The 19,403-nt window shown below is 45.1% G+C and overlaps 1 protein-coding gene across 1 annotated transcript in view; it reads right to left on the reverse strand.

Annotated features, from left to right (window-relative positions):
- Nucleotides 1-19,403, reverse strand: part of fras1 (Fraser extracellular matrix complex subunit 1) — a 173,298-nt gene that overhangs the window by 96,698 nt on the left and 57,197 nt on the right. The window contains 3 exon segments of the mRNA XM_061071022.1: nt 859-1,014; nt 8,961-9,107; nt 10,531-10,671. Of these exon segments, the coding sequence (XP_060927005.1) occupies nt 859-1,014; nt 8,961-9,107; nt 10,531-10,671 (444 nt within the window).

A 19,403-nucleotide genomic window follows, 5' to 3' on the forward strand; every position in this document is an offset into this window, starting at 1 on the left:
GAGCAACACTTTATACATTTATCCCAGTTTCCTCAAAGTCAGTAAATCCAATCGAATCTTAAAATCTCTTCAGGCACAAAGTTGTTGTTTCTGAATCTTTAAATCGAGATTCACAGCCGAGCTTCAAAACATTGAGAGTCAGCGAGGAGGAACTTTGAGGATTTGGTGTTCGACTGGCTTTAAAACAAAAATCACTCGATATGAAAGTTGTTGTCTCAAGTTGTTCTCCAGCCTGTGACCATATACAGGGTTCATACACATTTTGACCAATGGATTTCCATGACTTTTCCATGACTTTTCAATAACTTTAAACCAAATTTCCTTGACCGAACATTTTGTGAAATCTCGGTGTTTACACACAAAAGTGACAAAATGTAGTATTCAAACTAACAATGAGAATTCCAAGGCATACAGTCTACCTTAAATGACACAAACCCAAGTATGCCTGCTTATATTTTGAGAGTATTTCTTTAAAAGCATATGAATTATTTAAAACTCAGCGTAATGAACGACATGAAAATATGAATATATCAAATTTCCATAACTTTTCCAAAACTTTTGGGAGATTCTTTTTTTCCATGACTGAGGAAAAACACATTTTAAAATTCCATGACCTTTCCAGGTTTTCCATGACCGTACGAACCCTGCATATATAAGGACTGAGACTGGAATCCCTCCAGTAGACCAGCTCTCCCAGTCCCTGGGGTCTTATGGGGCACCAGCCGTTTCATGGAGTAGAAAAATCCAGGGAAGATTTAAAGATCTTAATTATTCTGACACTTTTCACCTTCAGGCCTTCTCCTGCCCGACCTCTGACCTCTCTCTATGTCCCGTATAAAGGCAGAAGAAGTTCCTTACTCATGCAGGCTCCGTGCCAGCCGTAGTGGCCCCGGGGGCAGTGGGGGGTGCAGTGGTCTCCCAGCAGCCAGGTCCTGGTCTCTCGACACCAGAGGCACACGCTGCCGACGCCCGTCTGCAGGTCGGCTGAGCAGCGCTGGCAGTCCGAGCTGCACTCTGCAGGAAGGACACACACAGGGAGAGAGAGGATCAGACTTCAGATACATCACAGATACAAATATCATGATGGAAATGACCCGTGGCACAGACTGTAAATACATATGGGCGACTAGTTTCCACTTTCTCCCAGTGTTCAGAAACAAAACCAGGATGACGTCATTAGGAGCCACAGTCTGCGCAATTAAGGTCTCGTTGATTGAAGCTCAGCCAATCACGTGCGAGTCTCAGCCTTCAATCCCGCCCCCTCACTTCATTTTAATAGCAGATTGAAACCAAACTTATCAGAAACACAAAAAACACAGAATTAAGAAAACTGTATCTGACCCGTGTCCCTTCCACTTACATGGAGGAGGCAGGACTATATGACCTATGTACACTTTGGTTTCACTTTTAAACAGCCGTCATATTATCAATCTTTATTTACAGTTTATGATCTGAGGACAAACCCTGATTGAACGGGTAGAATCCAGGACTTTTTAATTTTCACTCTCTTTAAAGGGACTCTTACCTTTGTTGCATTTGAGAATTACAGCACATTCAAATCATCCCGCCTTCCTCCAATGCCCCACCCCCTCGTTCCCATCCGCGGTGTTTTTTTGAAGAAACTTTATTAACAAGCAGACTTACAACCTACTGCCTCCGCGCACGCACGTGAGTTTTTGTTTACCAAAGCAATGGATTCGGATTCAGAAGCACCGGTAAGTTATATACATTTACATTCACATGCCTTGATGACGCGGGCCCGAATGCGCCACAAGAAGCAGACGGAAAACCTGCATGTCCATGCAGCAAACAGACAGGTCTGTCGGCCAATAAGGTCCTTCGGTCCGAAGAATTTTATTGGTTGAAGTTTTCACTAAATATTACGAGAGTGAAATAATTGTTTGTTTTTACTCCTGGTGGGTCTGTCTTGCATTTTAGAGTGTCATTACCTTATTAATACCAATTTAACCTTATCCAAAAAAAGTGTAAAAATGCAACAAAGGTAAGAGTCCCTTTAACATGATGAGATAGCATCATAGAGAGCATGCAGACTGGAGGAGCTGGGGATCGAACCACCAACCGGACGTTCGGTGGCCGACCCGCTCTCTGCCGTACAACACGCCACTTGTTTCTGATCCCATTTCAATTGAGCTTTAAATCCTTTAGAGTTTGTGTCAGGACTTTTTAACGACCTCCCATGAAGCTTTAACCTGATTATTTAGATTCAACTATTTCCATCTATAGTTTTAATTCTTCTCAACTTCTGAAGGGATTGAAAAGCTCGTGGGATTCGACTCCTTCAAAGCAGAACAAAACAGAACAGGTGAAGACAAACGCAATTAATAGGAAAGAAAAGTACGACTTTAATGAGGATCGTCTGCTCGAATCAAATCCAGCTAATTGCTCTTCCGTGGGAGGGATAATTGGAAAAGAAGAATCGGTCTGGTTCAGTTTTTATCTCCAACACCTCGACCGCCCTCGTCCTCACGCAGCCCAGACGGAGCCGAGATTAGCAGAAGAATAAAGAGCAGCTATCTGACGGGATCTGTGTCTGAGGCTCGGGTGTGGGATCCTGAGATCAACATCTGCAGGTGAAGAGCTGCGTGTCGGGGGGGAGGAGGGAGGAGGGTAGATAAAGAGGAGGTGGCTCACGTGCGGGTTTATCAAAAAGAAAAGAAGAAGTGTTAAGACCATGAAAGCACTTCTCGTTCTTTACGTAGGATCATGAACGAGAGAACAGGGATTACAGGTGAAAACAGGAGTCGGGTTTAATCTGAAAACGTATCAGGTGATCGTCTGTCTGGGTTTTTCTTTTTTTTTTTAAGCACGTAGACATATTATCATTTCAAATTCAAGTGCTGTAATCTATCGGCTCTGACGGGTCTTTAGAGGATTTAATCGTTTCAATGGGTTTATCTCGGCTTCTTCTTCTTTTATCTAGTCTTTGATTTTAGATTTTTCTATTGTATCATTTGTGTCTCGTCTGTGATGTTTAGTTTTCATGTTTTCATCTTTGTGAAGCTCGTTTGAAAGATGCTATTTAAATGAAAATAATTATTATTCATTATAAATTGAACAATGCTCACTGATATTCAGATTTAACAGCAGTTCCTTGTTGTGTTTATATGAAATTAATACCTATTGTGACATATAAGTGAAAATGAATGCGTTTTCTCAGTGACAAATCTCAAAAGGACAAATTAATTTATTAATTTATTTAAATGAAGGCACATCAACATTAGGAACGGTCTTTAAAAGGTCAAAAGTCAAACAGAAGACTTTAAATGAATTTGAATGAAAAAGTGTCAAAGCTGCACTCGGAACAAACTGAATTTTAAAAGTTCAGAACGTACAGAAAATAAAGTTCCACTGCCGTCGTTTCCATTCTTATCTGACGTGAACTAAATAGAGTTGTTTTTCTATAGAACTAAATATCTTTGTTCTGTAAACACGAGCGTGTCACATTTACCTCTGTTTCCTCACCATGGTTACAAAGTTCTATTCATACTCTTTCTTTAGTCTTCTTTCTTTTCTTTAGGTCTAGAAGTGACATTCAGTTTCGTGGCCCTGAGGGGAAAATCCTGTTTACCTTCAGTCTCCAGTTTTTATAACAAGCACAAGTGGACTGATGTTTGTGAAATGAAGTTTTGATCCTATATGAATTCACAGTTTTCAGAGGAAGTGTCAAAAAAGGAACAAAATGTGAAAGCTCCTCTTATGAGTTAAGAGATAAATCAGTGGTTGTTTTCGTATGAAATTAGTGGAAAATTATCAGTCAAAGGACTAATATTCAAACATTAAATAGATTTTCTTTGGAGAAATGCATATTTTACATATATTTTACCTAAGAAAAAATCTAATTCACATTTATAAACCTGTGTATATATGGTAGTTTAAAGTGGTAAAGGTCACATCTGCTCTGACGCTAATCTGGTTAAATCGCTGTTGGTTAAATACAGAGAAAATCATGTATTTTTGCTAATTTCACTTAGAAAACCAATGGAAATGTAGCAGAAGTTAATATATAGCAGATTTTTTTCTGTCAGGATATATAATTGAGTCACTATTCTTTTAATCTGGATCTTTTTTTCGTGTCTGACTGCAGCTTTCACCTTCTTGTTTTATTATAAAAAGATGACATTTAATTAACACTGTGAAATTAGGAGTCTCCTGAGCAGCTTCTCCTCTAAAACAAAACCCTTCCTGATCTTAAACTCCACGACCTGAGGCACGAGGCGTCTGCTCAGGTGAGTCCCTCGCTCCCTCTGATGCAGATCTGATATCAAAAGAGCAGAAGAAGGAGAAGAAAGGAACTTCCTCTCACGTCCACACCTTTCATTCCACCTCACTTTACAACAACACACACACCAGCGCTCCTCCTGCCAACACTCTGCGGGCGATCCGGCTCCGGGAGAGAGAAACAAACGGCTCCACCGCAGAGATGAGATAACTCAGGCGTCGGGCGTTATTGACTTCGCAGACTGAAACCGAGTATAAAACCAAAATGGAATTGATTGGAGCCCTCCGAGTCCCTCTTTATGGTGTAGTTACCATTTCTGAAGCACATAAAAAGCTATGCTGGAGTTATAAATGCACAACACGCAGGATGGATGGAGATTTGTTCTCCTGTGGGACACGTTCACACCAGACAATGCGTCTCCTGCAGAATGAGGAACATAGAGGCTCTAATGTGTCTCTCATTTGGTTGTTTCCTGCAGAAGAAAACTTTACTCTCCCGCTACCTCTCTCTCTCTCCGAGCACTTCCTCCCAGGGACGGAGCTGCTTTGGTTCACAAAGAGAGAGGAACAAAAGTAGGGCATCATCTCTATCTGGAGTTACAGGCGTGAGGAAAGACAAAGCTCCGCAGACAGAGGAGCTGTGTGGTCCTCCGACGCCGACTTCGTCCCGTCTAGACATGTCCCCCGAACAAAGGAGGGATTTACAGATGCAGCTTTTAAAGAAGTCCAACTTTTTCCCTCTTCTCGCTCGGCTCTGAGTCAACGTTTGGCTCAGTCGCCCAAAAAAACTGAAAAAAACTTCTCCCCTGGCTTCAGATGTCAGGAAAAGGATAAGGATCGGCTGGCAGACACTTATTATAACTTATCTCCACGTGTCACTCAGACAAAGGCCTGAATCCATGCAGAACAGGAGCAGGACGTGTGAATAGAGCTTTTATTCAGAAAATCCTCTACTGCACAAGCAAGGGACAAGAAAACTCTGTAACTTCTCTGTGCACTTTACAGGAAACAACAAAGAGTGAATCCTCCTCGTGTGAGAAAAGATGATAAATGCAATGTGCTCGTATCTTTTGCTTATCTTTAAAAGACTGCATTTTATCGCATTCATCATGTGATTGTGTTGAAAGAAAAGTCCTTAGGGCAGATAAAAGACAAATATTCAGTGTAAATATTGAACAGGGCCTCACACGAGTGCAAATTAAAAAGCAACAAAAGACCAAATGATAAGATGGTGAAGTGAGAAATGCTCTCGATGTTAAGAAACCTGTCTCCTGATCGGGTCAAGTTCAATATTCAGAATCAACATGTTTAAGAAGCAGAGATAAGAAATAAAACTTGATCCTTGTTTCTATGGTGATTCCTGTTACTGAGCGTTCGGGTCTATTTTGAGTTTTATAAGTTCTTCTGGCAGAATCTTGACACTAAGTAAACTCTTTCAGTTGAAGTGTTCCAGAAACTCCTCGTTCAGAACTTGCAGAGCTCAACGTTTCCTCCTCATCCGCCCAGAACTTGATTTTTCATTACATCAAACAAACGAGCTTGGCTGGAAAGTGAAGATCACTGACGCTGCTGCTGAGAGTCGATCCTCACACAGACTCACATCTCACGCCTCCCGTGCAAACATCAGACTAACACGAACACACAAAATAACAAAAACAACATTGTGTTGTTTGCAGGTGCTGATTGAAAGTTGTAGATTTCACATCGTGTTGATTTAAACCGAGTTTTCTCAGTAAAACACGTCTGATTGTTGTTTCCACTTTGAAAACACATCAGCTGCAGACAGAACTAAGTGTGATCCCTCTCCTGGAATTAATTAAACATAAAAATACTCATATCAGTCCCTAAATATAACATGAAGCCCTTTGAGACTCTGTCTCCACAGTTTGTGACTGGACAGCAGATTATGAGATATGCTGATACAGGAGTAATTCACAGGGTTGGAACCAGAAACCAATTAGACTGTTTCCAGACGTGACCTCCGGGTAAAAAACCTTGAAAACTTGGCGACAGAGTTTCAGAGGTTTTCTGCAGAGACACGTTCACAACAGCAACAGATCGTCTGCAGGATTCAGGCGAGAGTTCTAAAATTGATGGAATGGTTCTTTAGATCTGTGACATGTCAATCCAGGTCATTGGTCTCAGTCAGCCATGATGTGGGCTGATCCTTTAGCTCCTGATATCCTCAAACACTCGAGGGCGTCTTGTGACACTCCGGCCACCGACTGAGCTGAAATCACCCGTCAACGTGTGAACTGAACGATGTCAGATACGAAATCGAGCGATAGCGACAGGACGAGTGAGAGAGTCGGAGAGAGAGAGAGACGGAGAGGGAGACGATAAGAGGAGACAACTTATAGTGAGACATCTGACATCTGCTCTGGTTCCAGCTCGTGATGGAGAGAGGTTAGGGAACTGGTGGAAAGATGAAATCCAGGGCTGTGTGTGTGTGTGTGAGAGAGAAAGAGGAATGAAAAGAGTGAGAGTTTGTGTTCACGAGGGAGTTCTGCTGCACACGTCGTTGTGTATTTTCTGTGCATGTGTGCACGTCTGGCAATGCAGAAATGATGACCCCAGTGTTTCTGTGGCCCAGAAGTGCCACAAGGCATCTTTTATTAACTCGAGTTTGGCTGAGCTTGACCCATTTGGAATGTGTGAGCGAGGAGCGTGCACACACACACACACACACACACACACACACAGACACACACACTGACACACACACGTTGATACACATCTGTGTGTGTGTTGAGAAGCCGCTCGCAGATTCCCATCTCCAAACAGTGCACGTCATCATACACTGTAATTAAAAGTCAATGCATCTATCTAACTATCCAGTGAGAGGGGAGACAACAGTGGGAGCTACCTCACCACCTAAATAATTCAGTAATCACTTATTATTAAATCTTAATTTTGAGGCTGAAAAGATACCACGAAATTAGATATTAAACAGTTAAATCAAAAGGAGAGATTTGCACCAGAGCTGCAGAAAAAAATCATTTTTTAAAACTCGACCCTGAACGTCTGAGTAACATCGACTGAATTCTTTATCCAGAGAGAGGGAGGCCACCAGCAGGAGCCTTCAGACACAAACACCACCATCTTACTTTCTTTACTTCTCCATTCATCGTCTGTCTGGTAACGTCTGGGGCTTTAGAAACCAAGGACGAACTTCTCATTGAACTTCTGCCTGATGCTGCTTATTAGCAAAGAGCTAAAAACAGAGCTGGTCCGTCCCTGTGGATATTTCACGTCGAGCTGCTCTGGAAAGTGAAAAACTCGTCAAAGGTGTTTTATGTGAGGATAAAACCTTTTTATTGTGGAGAAGAAGGAGCCAGGGAGTCAGATTACTGATTATAATATATGTTATAGACATAAATTGTAATTATTTAACTTTAAATGCCACAAAATTAGATATTAAACAGTTAAATCAGAAATTTTATATTACAGAGATGTGATCCAGAGTCGTAGAAAACTAACTTTGCTTCGTTGTTTGTTAAAACTTTCCAGCCACAACAACACTTAAATGTTTTCTAGGTTTATTTGTTTTGCAATATTAAAAGTTAAAATAACCTTCACTATTCTTTCTTCTGACGTCTGTAGAAACAAACCACGAACCAACCTTGACTCGTTTCTACCTTGTTATATTTTAGATGCTGTTTGTGTTCATGTTGTTTGTTTGAGAATGAAATCTAAAGAACGTTATCAGGGTGAAAAACACAAGATATATATATATTTCTTTTTCTCGTTTGCATTTTGATATTAAAGTGGAAATGTTGAGAATAAAGTTGAATCAAATTTGAAGAAGACCACGTGTGACTTTTACCAGCTTCTCCCTTTAGAGCTGGAGGAGACGTCTGAGCTATTGATGATGGAATCGAAAACAACAACTCACTGAAATACTCACAAAAAATGAGAAATTAATTATTGGAACTGTTGTTTCATTGTTTTCCTTTTTCTTTGCAAAGTTCCAGAACGTGTCTGAAGATACAAGTGAGGCGAAAAGATCCTGAAGCAGATTTCCCCTGATGAAAAATCTTTTTTATCATTTATTTTACTAGTTATTCAATAAGTTTTGTCAAATTCCAAAACTCCCATTGACCTGTTTGGACCTTCTGAGATGCCGTATTATTCCATCCTTGATTTGCAGATGTCTGAGCGCTCTGGTTCAAACTGGTTCTGATTGGACCGACCTCAGTGATGGAGAGTGAATCCTGCAGCTGCGTGTGAAGATGCTGCACAGCTGCAATTTGTCTGATTATTCAGAAAGTGAAACGTCGAGAACAAAACCCGTCGTTTTAATTTCATCTTCCAGCTACGCAGATCATCTGAGATCCAGCAGTTCAGGAGAAACAGATTTTAATTAAAGCATATCAATCTAGGAACATGAGTTTTAAAAAGAAGGTTGGTGTTTCTTATGAATAATGCAGCTTTTCATTGCTATGGACACACACACACACACACACACACACACACACACACACACACACACACACACACACACACACACACACACACACTATTTGTCCGTGCAAAGTAAAACCAGCCACTAAACCTGCTGCTTCATTTCCCACTGGGGCGACTGAAGATATAAATAAAAGCACTCATGGTCGAGTGTTTGATGAAAGCTTTGTGCAAATAGCATAGAAATGTGCATGACACCATCCTTGCACCCAAACAGACACACACACACACACACACACACAGACACACACACTTACTGAGGCACTCTCCAGTGGCAGCGTTGAGGAACAGCCCCTCCTGGCAGCTCGTCCGGCAGTAGCCGCTCTGCAGGGCGGCCAGCGGCGGACAGGAAGTGCAGTCGGCCTGGGAGGGGCCAGCGCAGGCCTGGCAGGACGGGTGGCACCCTGCAGGGGGGGGGGGCAACAGGGTCAGACAGAAGGCAAAAACCATACATTTAAATAATGACTGAGACGGCCACGACCTCAAAACTCAAAGCCAAACAAACACACCAGTCAAATTATGGAAACTGAGCAACGCTAATTGAGGTTGCTGCATCTCAACTGAAGGAGAGAGAGAGAGAGAGAGAGAGTTTTGATATTGACGACTTGGATAAGGAGACAAGGAAGAGAGGAGTGTGGGAATGAAACGTGGAGGAGGCAGAGAAGAAGAGGAGGAAGACAGGTATCGAAGAGGAGGCTGGAGAAAGAGAAAGAGGTAGGAAGGAAGGAATAAGGAAGTCAACGTGAAGGAGAGGAGAACAAGAAAGAGAGGAGGGGTTGGAAATAGATAGGGAATGAAATGTGGAGGAGGCAGAGAAGAAGAGGAGGAATACGGGTATCGAAGAGGCAGCTGGAGAAAGAGAAAGAGGTAGGAAGGAAGGAATAAGGAAGGCAACGTGAAGGAGAGGAGACAAGAAAGGAGGCAGGGGAGGCTAATTAATAAAAATGGGGTAAATGATATTCAAGCAGAGAGCTGCTGCAGAAGAAGAAGAAGAAGAAGAAGAAGAAGTAAACTTTGTGAGCAGATGTGAAGTAACAGAGGAGGAGAGGGATCACGTGTTCAGAGAAAACCACCGGGAGACGTCAGGATTAATTAGCTTAATTAAAGACTCTCAGAGCGGACACCCTCCAGACTGTTATTAACCTCAGGGGTAATGCTGCAGCTCATTCACCTCATCTGAGAGGGTCCCATGTTGAAAGGGTTCATGAACGTTACCATGGCAACGACCAACGAATGACATCCCAATGTGGAGCCGAGTTCTGAGTTCAGACCCAACGTTCATTATGAGCTGTTGCTGTGAGGGAGGAGTCGACCTCTTCTCCATCTTTGTTTCAAACCAACAAGAAAGCGATGGAGGTGGAGCCTGCACCTGCGCCCTGCAACCATTGGACGGTAGCTGTGGATCACAGGGTGTCCACGCCCCCCCCACTACTTACAGAGCTTTACGGAGCCTTTGGGTAAATGTGCAATAAACACAAACACCTACGAGTGGAAAGATGCTAAGATGCTGATTCTTTTTTGGCTCCGTCCCTGTTTATTTATCTCACACTGGTTTGATTCATTGCCGTTATGAGAAAAATAACCATCACTAGAGCTTAAGTATAAAAAGTAACAGCACTAAAACTTTGATGGTACAATTTTAGCCTCACCAAGACGGACGTGAGGCGTTTTAGTATGTCTGGGTTGTTTGTAACGAGCCAATCAACACAGAGGGAGACGAGCAAATTGACAAACACATTTATTTGGGGAGATATAAAGTTGGAGTCTGTGGATGTTCATGGTGTCTGTGTGTGTGCAGCACAGAAGCTACAGAAGAGAAGCTCTCACCTTGGCACTCGCTGTCCTGGACGAAGAAGCCCTGGGGACAGGAGGGGACACACAGGCCCTGGTGCAGGTGGGACGGGGACGGACAGGATGTACAGTTGTCTGCAGAAGGTCCAGTACACTGCAGGCAGCTGGGATCACACTCTGGAAAGAAAACAGAGACAGAAAGGATTTTAACTTTCACTGCGAGAAGCAAAGGATGCTTGAAGCAACAGAAATAAGGATAAAATTACAAAACGAGAGGAAAATCCACTTTCCAGATTTAAAATGTTGCTGTATCAGGTTTATTTTTGCAGAATTTCCCGGAATTTGTTTTGCTTGTGGGACCAAAATGCAATTATTTCTCGTGTTAAAGGCCTCAGAGGCGACGAGGGGCTGAAGTGTGAAATCACCCGAGGACCATGTGGACTTGTTTTGCTTTAAACTCCATTTCTAATTCAGCCCGACTGCTGCAGCCTGAATCCATCACAACCAAATACAGAACTTCTCTGTGCAGTTCTCCACCTAAAAATACTTGTTTCTCTTCCTGATCCGCTGCCAGTTCTCGCCACTCTCCTTGTTCTCCTGCGGCCGCTCTGCCGGATCTGGCTCCTCCCCTTCTGGCTCGTTCACCATCTGATTCTCAGGTTTTGGAGTCGGCGCTGCCAGCCAGCAGTAATGTAATGTAACACTCGTCCGAGGCCAGCCGCCCGCGTCACCCTTCAGAAGCTGCAGGCATTAACACCAGAGCCGGTGCCAGCTCACGGAGGGGGGGGGGGGGGGGGGTTCCAACGCAGCCAAGAGCCAACTTCACGAATCCGCTCGGCTGCTGTTTGAAGTGTTCGGTTCAGAGACGGGAACATAAAACCTCCCGGATGATTATTTTCGGATGCTTTGTATCCGAGGGATTTAAAATATAAACACAACGATGAAGGAGGACGCCAGGATTAATTGTTTGAAACGGAACATCTCAGAAATCATTTAACGCGTAATCAGAATTAAATTGATAATAAAAGAATAATTAATTAAGACCCTCGTTAAGTTAAAGACAGGGAGAGTTTACTTCTGAAGCGACTTTTAAAGACAAATACGACTGAAGTTTATGAAAATGTATCAAAATGAAAATATATAGGCCTCAGTTCATCTTTGAATACAAGTGGTAGCAGATAAATTTTGAAGAAATTCCCTAGAGCTGTTCAAGAGGAAAAAAACATGTTTTGTGAGGCCAAGAAAAAGAAAAAGACATTTGACCTTTGACCTTTGACCACCCAAGTATAATGTTAAAAGGGTTTTTAGTTGTTTTTCCTGACTCCTGTTGAGGGTTAAGAACAGAGGATGTCTCACCATGTTAAAGCCCTATGAGACAAATTGTGATTTGTGAATATGGGCTATACAAATAACATTTGACTGATTGATTGATTGATTGATAATCACTTCATCCTTATGTCCATCTGAATGTTTGTACCAGATTTGAAGATATTCCCTCAATGAGTTCTTGAGCTATTGTGTTCACAAGACAAATACCAATTTCTAAAATACTTTTACCTGATACCAGTATTTAAATTAGAGTACAAGTTTGTACTGTTGTGCGTTTTGAATATCTTCTCCTTGTATCTTTCTCCATGTGTGTAGTATAATAGCTGCAACATTCCTCTTTGTCTTTCTTTAAACGTGTAAGACACACAACCTCTCTGTCCCTGGATTATTTATTCTTCCCTTATTTGCCCTTCGCCTCAAAACACAGCTGCTCTGACTCCTCTTCCTGTCTTCTCCGGCCTCAAAGACGACAAATAAGTGTGTGTGTGTGTGTGTGTAAGTGTGTGTGTGTTTACAGGACCTGATTTTTTTTTGCACGGATGTGTGTGTGTGTTTATAATTACTCCTCTCTGCATACCTTCACTGAGCTGTCAGCTGGATCCGGCTGTTGTGTACACACAGCGCACGACAACCTGGCAGGAGCAAACTGCTGCTCTCTACCTGAGCCAACACAGCCCAGTGTGTGTGTGTGTGTGTGTGTGTGTGTGTGTGTGTGTGTGTGTGTGTGTGTGTGTGTGTGTGTGTGTGTGTGTGTGTGTGTGCGTGCGTCTGTGTGTGCCTCAATGTCAGAGGGAGGACTTTGCAAAGTCACGGCGGTGTCACCCGCATAACCGTCAATCTGACATCCTGTCTCCCCCCCCACCCACCTTCCCCCCCCACCTACCCATAATCCCCTTCTCCTCTGTCTAACACAGCACGTTAATTGGCGAGTTAAGCGACAGGCTAAATGCTTCCGCGATGGCGTCGACCACCCAGCTGCTCGCTCGCTCGTGCATGAACACGCCATCAACACATTGAGCTCGTGAAGACAAACAAGGGACACACAAACCGTCATGTTAACAGTCATAACTACACACACACACACACACACACACACACACACACACACACACACACACACACACACACACACACACGCACACAGACATTGATTCCTTCGGAGCCTGAATTCACGAGTCCAGAGATCAGATCAGTTTCTTGCTTCGTGCTGATGGGATCATAACTCGAAGATATGATATGTTTCATTTGTGGGTCGGGGGGGCGTCGTCCTCAAACGATCGAGCTGGTGCAGAGCGGGCGGATCATTGTGTTGGTGCAGAGTTGTGTAGATAACAACACACATCTGAAGTGTGCGATCGATCATTCCCATTGATTATGATCTGTGTCTGGAAATCCATCCTCAGCTCTGAGAGACTGTGGAGTTAAAAATAATAGAGTCCGACTGATATGGATTTTTGTGAACCGATGCTGACACCGATATTAAGAAGGACAATCCAATACTGTTAAATTGACCAATAAATAATATATAAATATTTATATATATATATATTGGAAAATGATCAAACCCGTACGTCAGAGAAATGTAATTGAAGCTTGATATTTTACAGTTAAACCATAAACTTTAAACTATAAATAACTATAAATACATGTTACGTGTGGCCAGGAGGTGGGGCTCTGTGTGAGAATGTGTGTGTGTTTGTGCCTCTCTCCACCTTTCTCTCTCTCTCCACGCAGCCAGTCCTCAGGTGAGACTCATCACCTCGTCAGCTGGAGCTGACTTAAGGAGGCTGTGAATTTCTTTCTCTCTCTCTATTCTTCCATGCAGGTGAACGGGTGAGGAGACCGAGGCTCCGTTTTCCCCCATGCCAGAAGTCCTTTTGAGCTTTTGTTATGTTGGTAGTTGGTTCGGGGGTTCCCGGTAGTCCTGTTTTCGGATAACCTTTTTCTTTCATTTAGGTAGTGGGTTATTTAGGCAGACTTAGTTCGGGGCTGAACACTGACTTCGACGGCCGATGGCTGGCTCAGTGTTCCCCTCTCTTTTGTTTGTTTTGGCCGGGAACCTCCAACCCTTTTGGTTTGTTGCCTTTCTAAATATTTGTTTGTTTCAACCAATAAACATTTGTTATTATTTAGTGGCAACAGTTGTTTCTGATTCGTTTATTTGATGTGTTCCGGGCCTCACGAGCCATTTCTTATAGGTCCGTAACATATTTGGGGGCTCGTCCGGGATCACATGTTGGGTCTTCAGTGTTTCTGTTGATTCCAACTGTGAGTGCCGTGTCTATTGTGATAGGCCGTGTCTAGTTGATTTTGTGGTGTGACTTGGTCGTCACTGACAGAGTTTGTTGGCTTGGACTTCCTAGTGTGGTTGCCAGTGTTTTTTCGGCCGGCACGTTTGTGCACCATGGTTTTCTTTTTGGTGCTGCTGTGTTTTGCCCTCTTGGGTAGTATTTTTGAGGGAGTAGGTTGGTGAGCGGTCTGTTTTTTTTGTTTTTTTTTTCCCTCTCGCCCTGGTCTGATCAGTGTGGCCAGTCTCGTCATGGCGTTTAGTGCTGAGGAGTTTGTTGCTCATCCGACGATGGAGCAGTTCTGTTCTTGCACTAAAGAGCAGTTAATTTCTCTGGCCAGTTTTCTTAAAGTTACGGTGACTAAGCAGATGAAGAAGCAGGCTATAAGAACTGAGCTGCTGTCTGTGTTATATAAAGAGGGTCTTTTGAGTGAAGCGGTCATGAAGGGGGTGGAGTCACGGTCAGATGTGGATGAAGCGGCTCGTCTCAGGGGATTGGCGCTGCAGATTGAGTTGCGCCGTCTGGATCTGAGGGAGAAGGAGCTGTTGGGTGAACTGGAGGTGCGGAAGCTGGAGGAAGAGACAAAGAGGCAGGTGCATCTGAAGGAGCTGGAGTTACAGCATGCACCTCCTTCTCCTCCCCCTCCTGCCGCCAGTAGTTTTGATATAGGTAGATGCATCCGTTTCGTTCCGTCTTTTAATGATAAAGATGTTGACAAATATTTCACCCTGTTTGAACGTGTAGCTGAGACCCTGGAGTGGCCTAGGCAGTTTTGGCCGTTGCTTTTACAATGTGTGTTCACGGGAAAGGCCCAGGATGCCTACGCGTCTTTGGAGTCTGGTTTGAGCCTGAATTATGATCATGTCAAAGAGGCGGTGCTGAGGGCCTACGAGTTAGTGCCCGAGGCATATCGCCAGAGGTACCGTCGTCTCAAGAAGTCGTATGAGAAGACATACGTGGAGTTTGGTCATGAGAAGGGAGTGTTATTTGATCGTTGGTGTCGCTCTATGAAGGTTTCTGATTTCGCTGGCTTGCGTGAGTTGATGTTGCTGGAAGACTTTAAGAATTGTTTGCCTGAACGAATTGTGACCGTAACGTGCTAGAAATTTCTAGGGCTGCGGTACTTGCTGATGAATACGTTTTGACTCATAGGGACAGTTATGATAAGCCACAGTCCTCCCTGGGTCGCAGCTTCTCTGCGCCCAGGCCCCCTGTGACGCGTAGGGAGAGTGGAGGGGGTAAGGAGAGTGACAGGGTTTGTTCCTTTTGCAAGAAGCGTGGCCATACAGTTAATTACTGTTTTGCTTTGAACAAAAGGGACAAGCCTCCTACAGCTGTTAATTTGTTAAAAACCGAAAGCTCATTGAGTCAGTCTCCTAGTGCTCCCAGTTCATCTCTCTCACGCTCTCATCCTGGGCAGTCTCCGGAGCTTGATGGTGTGTTTTTGCCTTTCGTCATGAAGGGGGCGGTCTCGCTGACTGCGGGAGGCCCGAAAGTCCCTGTCGTTATTCTGAGGGACAGTGCAGCCTCTCAGTCGGTCATTTTGAGTGGAGTGTTGCCTCTGTCTGAGAAATCTTCAACCGACTCGGCTGCGTTAGTCCGTGGGTTTGGGATGCAGTTTGTGGGGATTCCTTTGCACACCATTCACCTGGACTCGGAGTTGGTTACGGGGCCTGTTATTGTCGGTGTCAGTGATGAGTTTCCTGTCGGGGGGGTGTCTTTCATCCTGGGGAACGATTTAGCGGGGGGGAAGGTCCTGCTTAATCCTGAAGTAACAGCTGTTCCCCGGTCTGGATGTTCAGATGAGTTGGTGAGAAAGTTCCCAGGGGTGTTTTCTGTCTGCGCCATTACCCGTGCCATGGCAGCAAAGCAACGTCAGCTGCAGCCTGAGTCCGGTGATGAGGAAGTAGAATTGAGTGACAGTTTTATGGCTGGGGACGGTTCGTCAGTGTTACCAGCCCTTCCCTCCCCAGACCCGGTTTCTCTTCCTTCCCCAGACCCGGTTTCTCTTCCCTCCCCAGGCCCGGTTTCTTTTCCCCCGCCATCTCCCCTTTCTATATTGGACAGTTCAGATGTTAAATTGTCCATGTCACGTGAACAGCTTATTATCGAACAGCAGCGTGATCCCACGCTGGTTTCTCTTTTTGCGGCTGTGGGTTTGAATGATGATGATGGGGGTGGGTCTCCCAGGTATTTCTTGAAGGACGGGGTGCTGAGGCGTGCGTGGCTGCCACCACGTTTGGGTTTTCAAGAGGATTGGGGGGTTGTGAAGCAAGTTGTAGTTCCACAGCTGTTTCGACCAGAAGTTTTGAAGCTGGCCCATGATAATCCTCTGGCTGGCCATCTTGGGGTAAATAAGACATATGATAGAGTGTTGCGTTGTTTTTTTTGGCCGGGTCTTAAAGCCGATGTGCGTCAGCACTGTAGGACCTGCCATGTCTGTCAACTCTCTGGTAAGCCCAATCAAACCATTCCCCCGTTTCCACTCTATCCGATTCCTGTTGTAGGGGAGCCTTTCGAACATGTTATCGTAGACTGTGTAGGGCCTCTTCCCCGTACAAAGGCGGGTCATCAGTTTCTCCTGACCATTATGTGCGTTAACACTCGTTTTCCTGAGGCTATTCCTCTGCGGAGGATCACCGCCCCTGCAGTCATTAAAGCGTTGACTAAGTTTTTTTCCTTGTTTGGTTTGCCACGGGTGGTGCAGACGGACCAGGGGTCGAATTTTATGTCTAAGGTTTTTGCACAGGTGGTGAAGCAGCTTGACATTTCTCATTGTCATTCCAGCGCGTACCATCCAGAGAGTCAGGGTGCGCTTGAGCGGTTTCACCAGACCCTAAAATCTATGCTGCGCACTTACTGCCTCGAGTATGGTAAGGATTGGGATGAGGGTGTCCACCTGCTTCTCTTTGCTGTGCGTGAGGTGGTACAGGAGTCGCTGGGTTTCAGTCCTGCTGAGCTTGTGTTTGCCCATACGGTGCGCGGTCCGCTTAAATTGCTACATGAAAAATGGGTTGGTAGTGCAGAACCACAGAATCTGCTGGACTATGTGTGTGATTTTCGTTCAAAACTTCATCGTGCTTGTGAGCTGGCTAAACAGAGCATGGTTGTTGCCCAGGGCAAGATGAAGCGTTGGTTCGACAAAGATGCGCAGAGCCGTAGCTTCAGCCCAGGGGACAAAGTGTTGGTGCTGTTGCCCATTCCTGGCTCATCGTTACAGGCACGTTACAGTGGGCCATATGTTGTCCGGGAGAAGGTTGGCGCTCGTGACTATGTGGTCGCGACCCCGGACCGCAGGAGGCGAAGTCGGCTTTGTCATATCAACATGTTGAAGCCCTATCTGGAGCGAGGGTCTGTTTCACCCTCCCCTGTTGTATTGAAATCTGTTGTGGCGCTGTCCGGTGCTGAAGTGATTGATCAGGGTGAGGCGGCTGTGGCGCTGTCCGGTGCTGAAGTGATTGATCAGGGTGAGGCGGCTGTGGCGCTGTCCGGTGCCGATTTGCCGGAGTCTGAGGAATTGGATTTTGATGGTGATGTCGTTGCCTTGTCCAGTGCTGTTGTTCATGGGCGTTTGAAGAACTCTGAACTGCTGGTTAATCTTGATGGTTGTGTTTCGCATCTGCCTCCGTCTCAGGGTGAGGATGTGGTCCGTTTGATTGGTTCACATATGTCACTGTTCTCTGATGTGCCCTCTCAGACCCAGGTGCTGCAACATGATGTTGAAGTAGGAGATTCGTTTCCGATTAAACAACATGCCTACAGAGTTAATCCAGAAAAACGTGCACGCTTGCAGAAGCAGGTGGACTACATGTTGGGCCACGGTATTGCTGAACCCAGCTGTAGTCCCTGGAGTTCTCCCTGTCTGCTGGCTATGAAATCTGATGGTTCAGACCGGTTCTGTACAGACTTTAGGAAAGTGAATGGAGTCACTAGGCCTGATTGTTATCCTCTTCCCCGAGTTGAGGATTGTGTGGACAATGTTGGCGGTGCCAAGTATGTAACCAAACTTGACCTGTTAAAGGGATATTGGCAGGTGCCACTGACTCCTCGGGCGAAAGAAATTTCTGCTTTTGTGACTCCAGACGCTTTCCTTCAGTACACTGTGATGCCGTTTGGCATGCGTAATGCGCCAGCAACTTTTCAGCGGCTGGTGAATGTTGTGTTGTCTGGTCTTTCTGGTTGTGAGGCATATTTGGACGACATTGTTGTGTATTCTGGGTCCTGGGACGAGCACATTCAGCAGCTGTATTCTGTGTTTGGGCGTTTGCGTGACGCCAATCTTACTTTAAACCTTGTTAAGTGCGAGTTTGGCCAGGCGACAGTGACCTATTTGGGCAAAGTGGTTGGTGGGGGCCAAGTCAGGCCGGTGCACTCCAAGGTGGAGGCTATTCTTTCTTTCCCTGTCCCTCGTTCACGGCGGGAATTGCGCCGGTTTCTGGGGATGGCGGGCTACTACCGTAGTTTTTGTAAGAACTTTTCTGCGGTAGCTGCTTCCCTCACTGACTTGTTGAGCCCGAAGGTGTGTTTTCGCTGGACTGAGGGCTGTCAGCGTGCTTTTGACTGTATTAAGGCTTTGTTGACTACGGCCCCAGTCCTGTGTGCCCCTGTGTTTGATCGTCCATTTAAACTGTCTGTTGATGCCAGTGATGCGGGTGCTGGTGCTGTTCTGCTTCAGGAGGGGGGGGACGGGGTTGAACATCCCGTCTCTTACTTCTCCAAGAAGTTCAACAAACACCAGCGCGTGTACTCTACTATTGAGAAGGAGGCGTTGGCCTTGGTCCTGGCGCTGAGCCACTTTGAAGTTTATGTGGGTTCCGCGAGTTCGCCAACTGTTGTGTATACGGACCACAATCCTTTAGTTTTTGTGAATCAGATGCGGAACACTAACCAGAGGTTAATGCGCTGGGCGCTCTTCCTGCAGTCCTTTAACGTGATCATTCGGCATGTGAAGGGGCTGGACAACGTCCTGGCCGACACGTTGTCACGGTGTTAGGTCTTGTGAATGTGTTTTTTTTTCCTTCCTCCCTGGTCTTCACGTTTGCCCCCGGCTATTCACAAGCTCTGGGTGGGGGTGTTACGTGTGGCCAGGAGGTGGGGCTCTGTGTGAGAATGTGTGTGTGTTTGTGCCTCTCTCCACCTTTCTCTCTCTCTCCACGCAGCCAGTCCTCAGGTGAGACTCATCACCTCGTCAGCTGGAGCTGACTTAAGGAGGCTGTGAATTTCTTTCTCTCTCTCTATTCTTCCATGCAGGTGAACGGGTGAGGAGACCGAGGCTCCGTTTTCCCCCATGCC

The sequence above is a fragment of the Limanda limanda genome, chromosome 5 (genome assembly GCF_963576545.1).
Source record: "Limanda limanda chromosome 5, fLimLim1.1, whole genome shotgun sequence".
NCBI lineage: Eukaryota > Metazoa > Chordata > Actinopteri > Pleuronectiformes > Pleuronectidae > Limanda > Limanda limanda.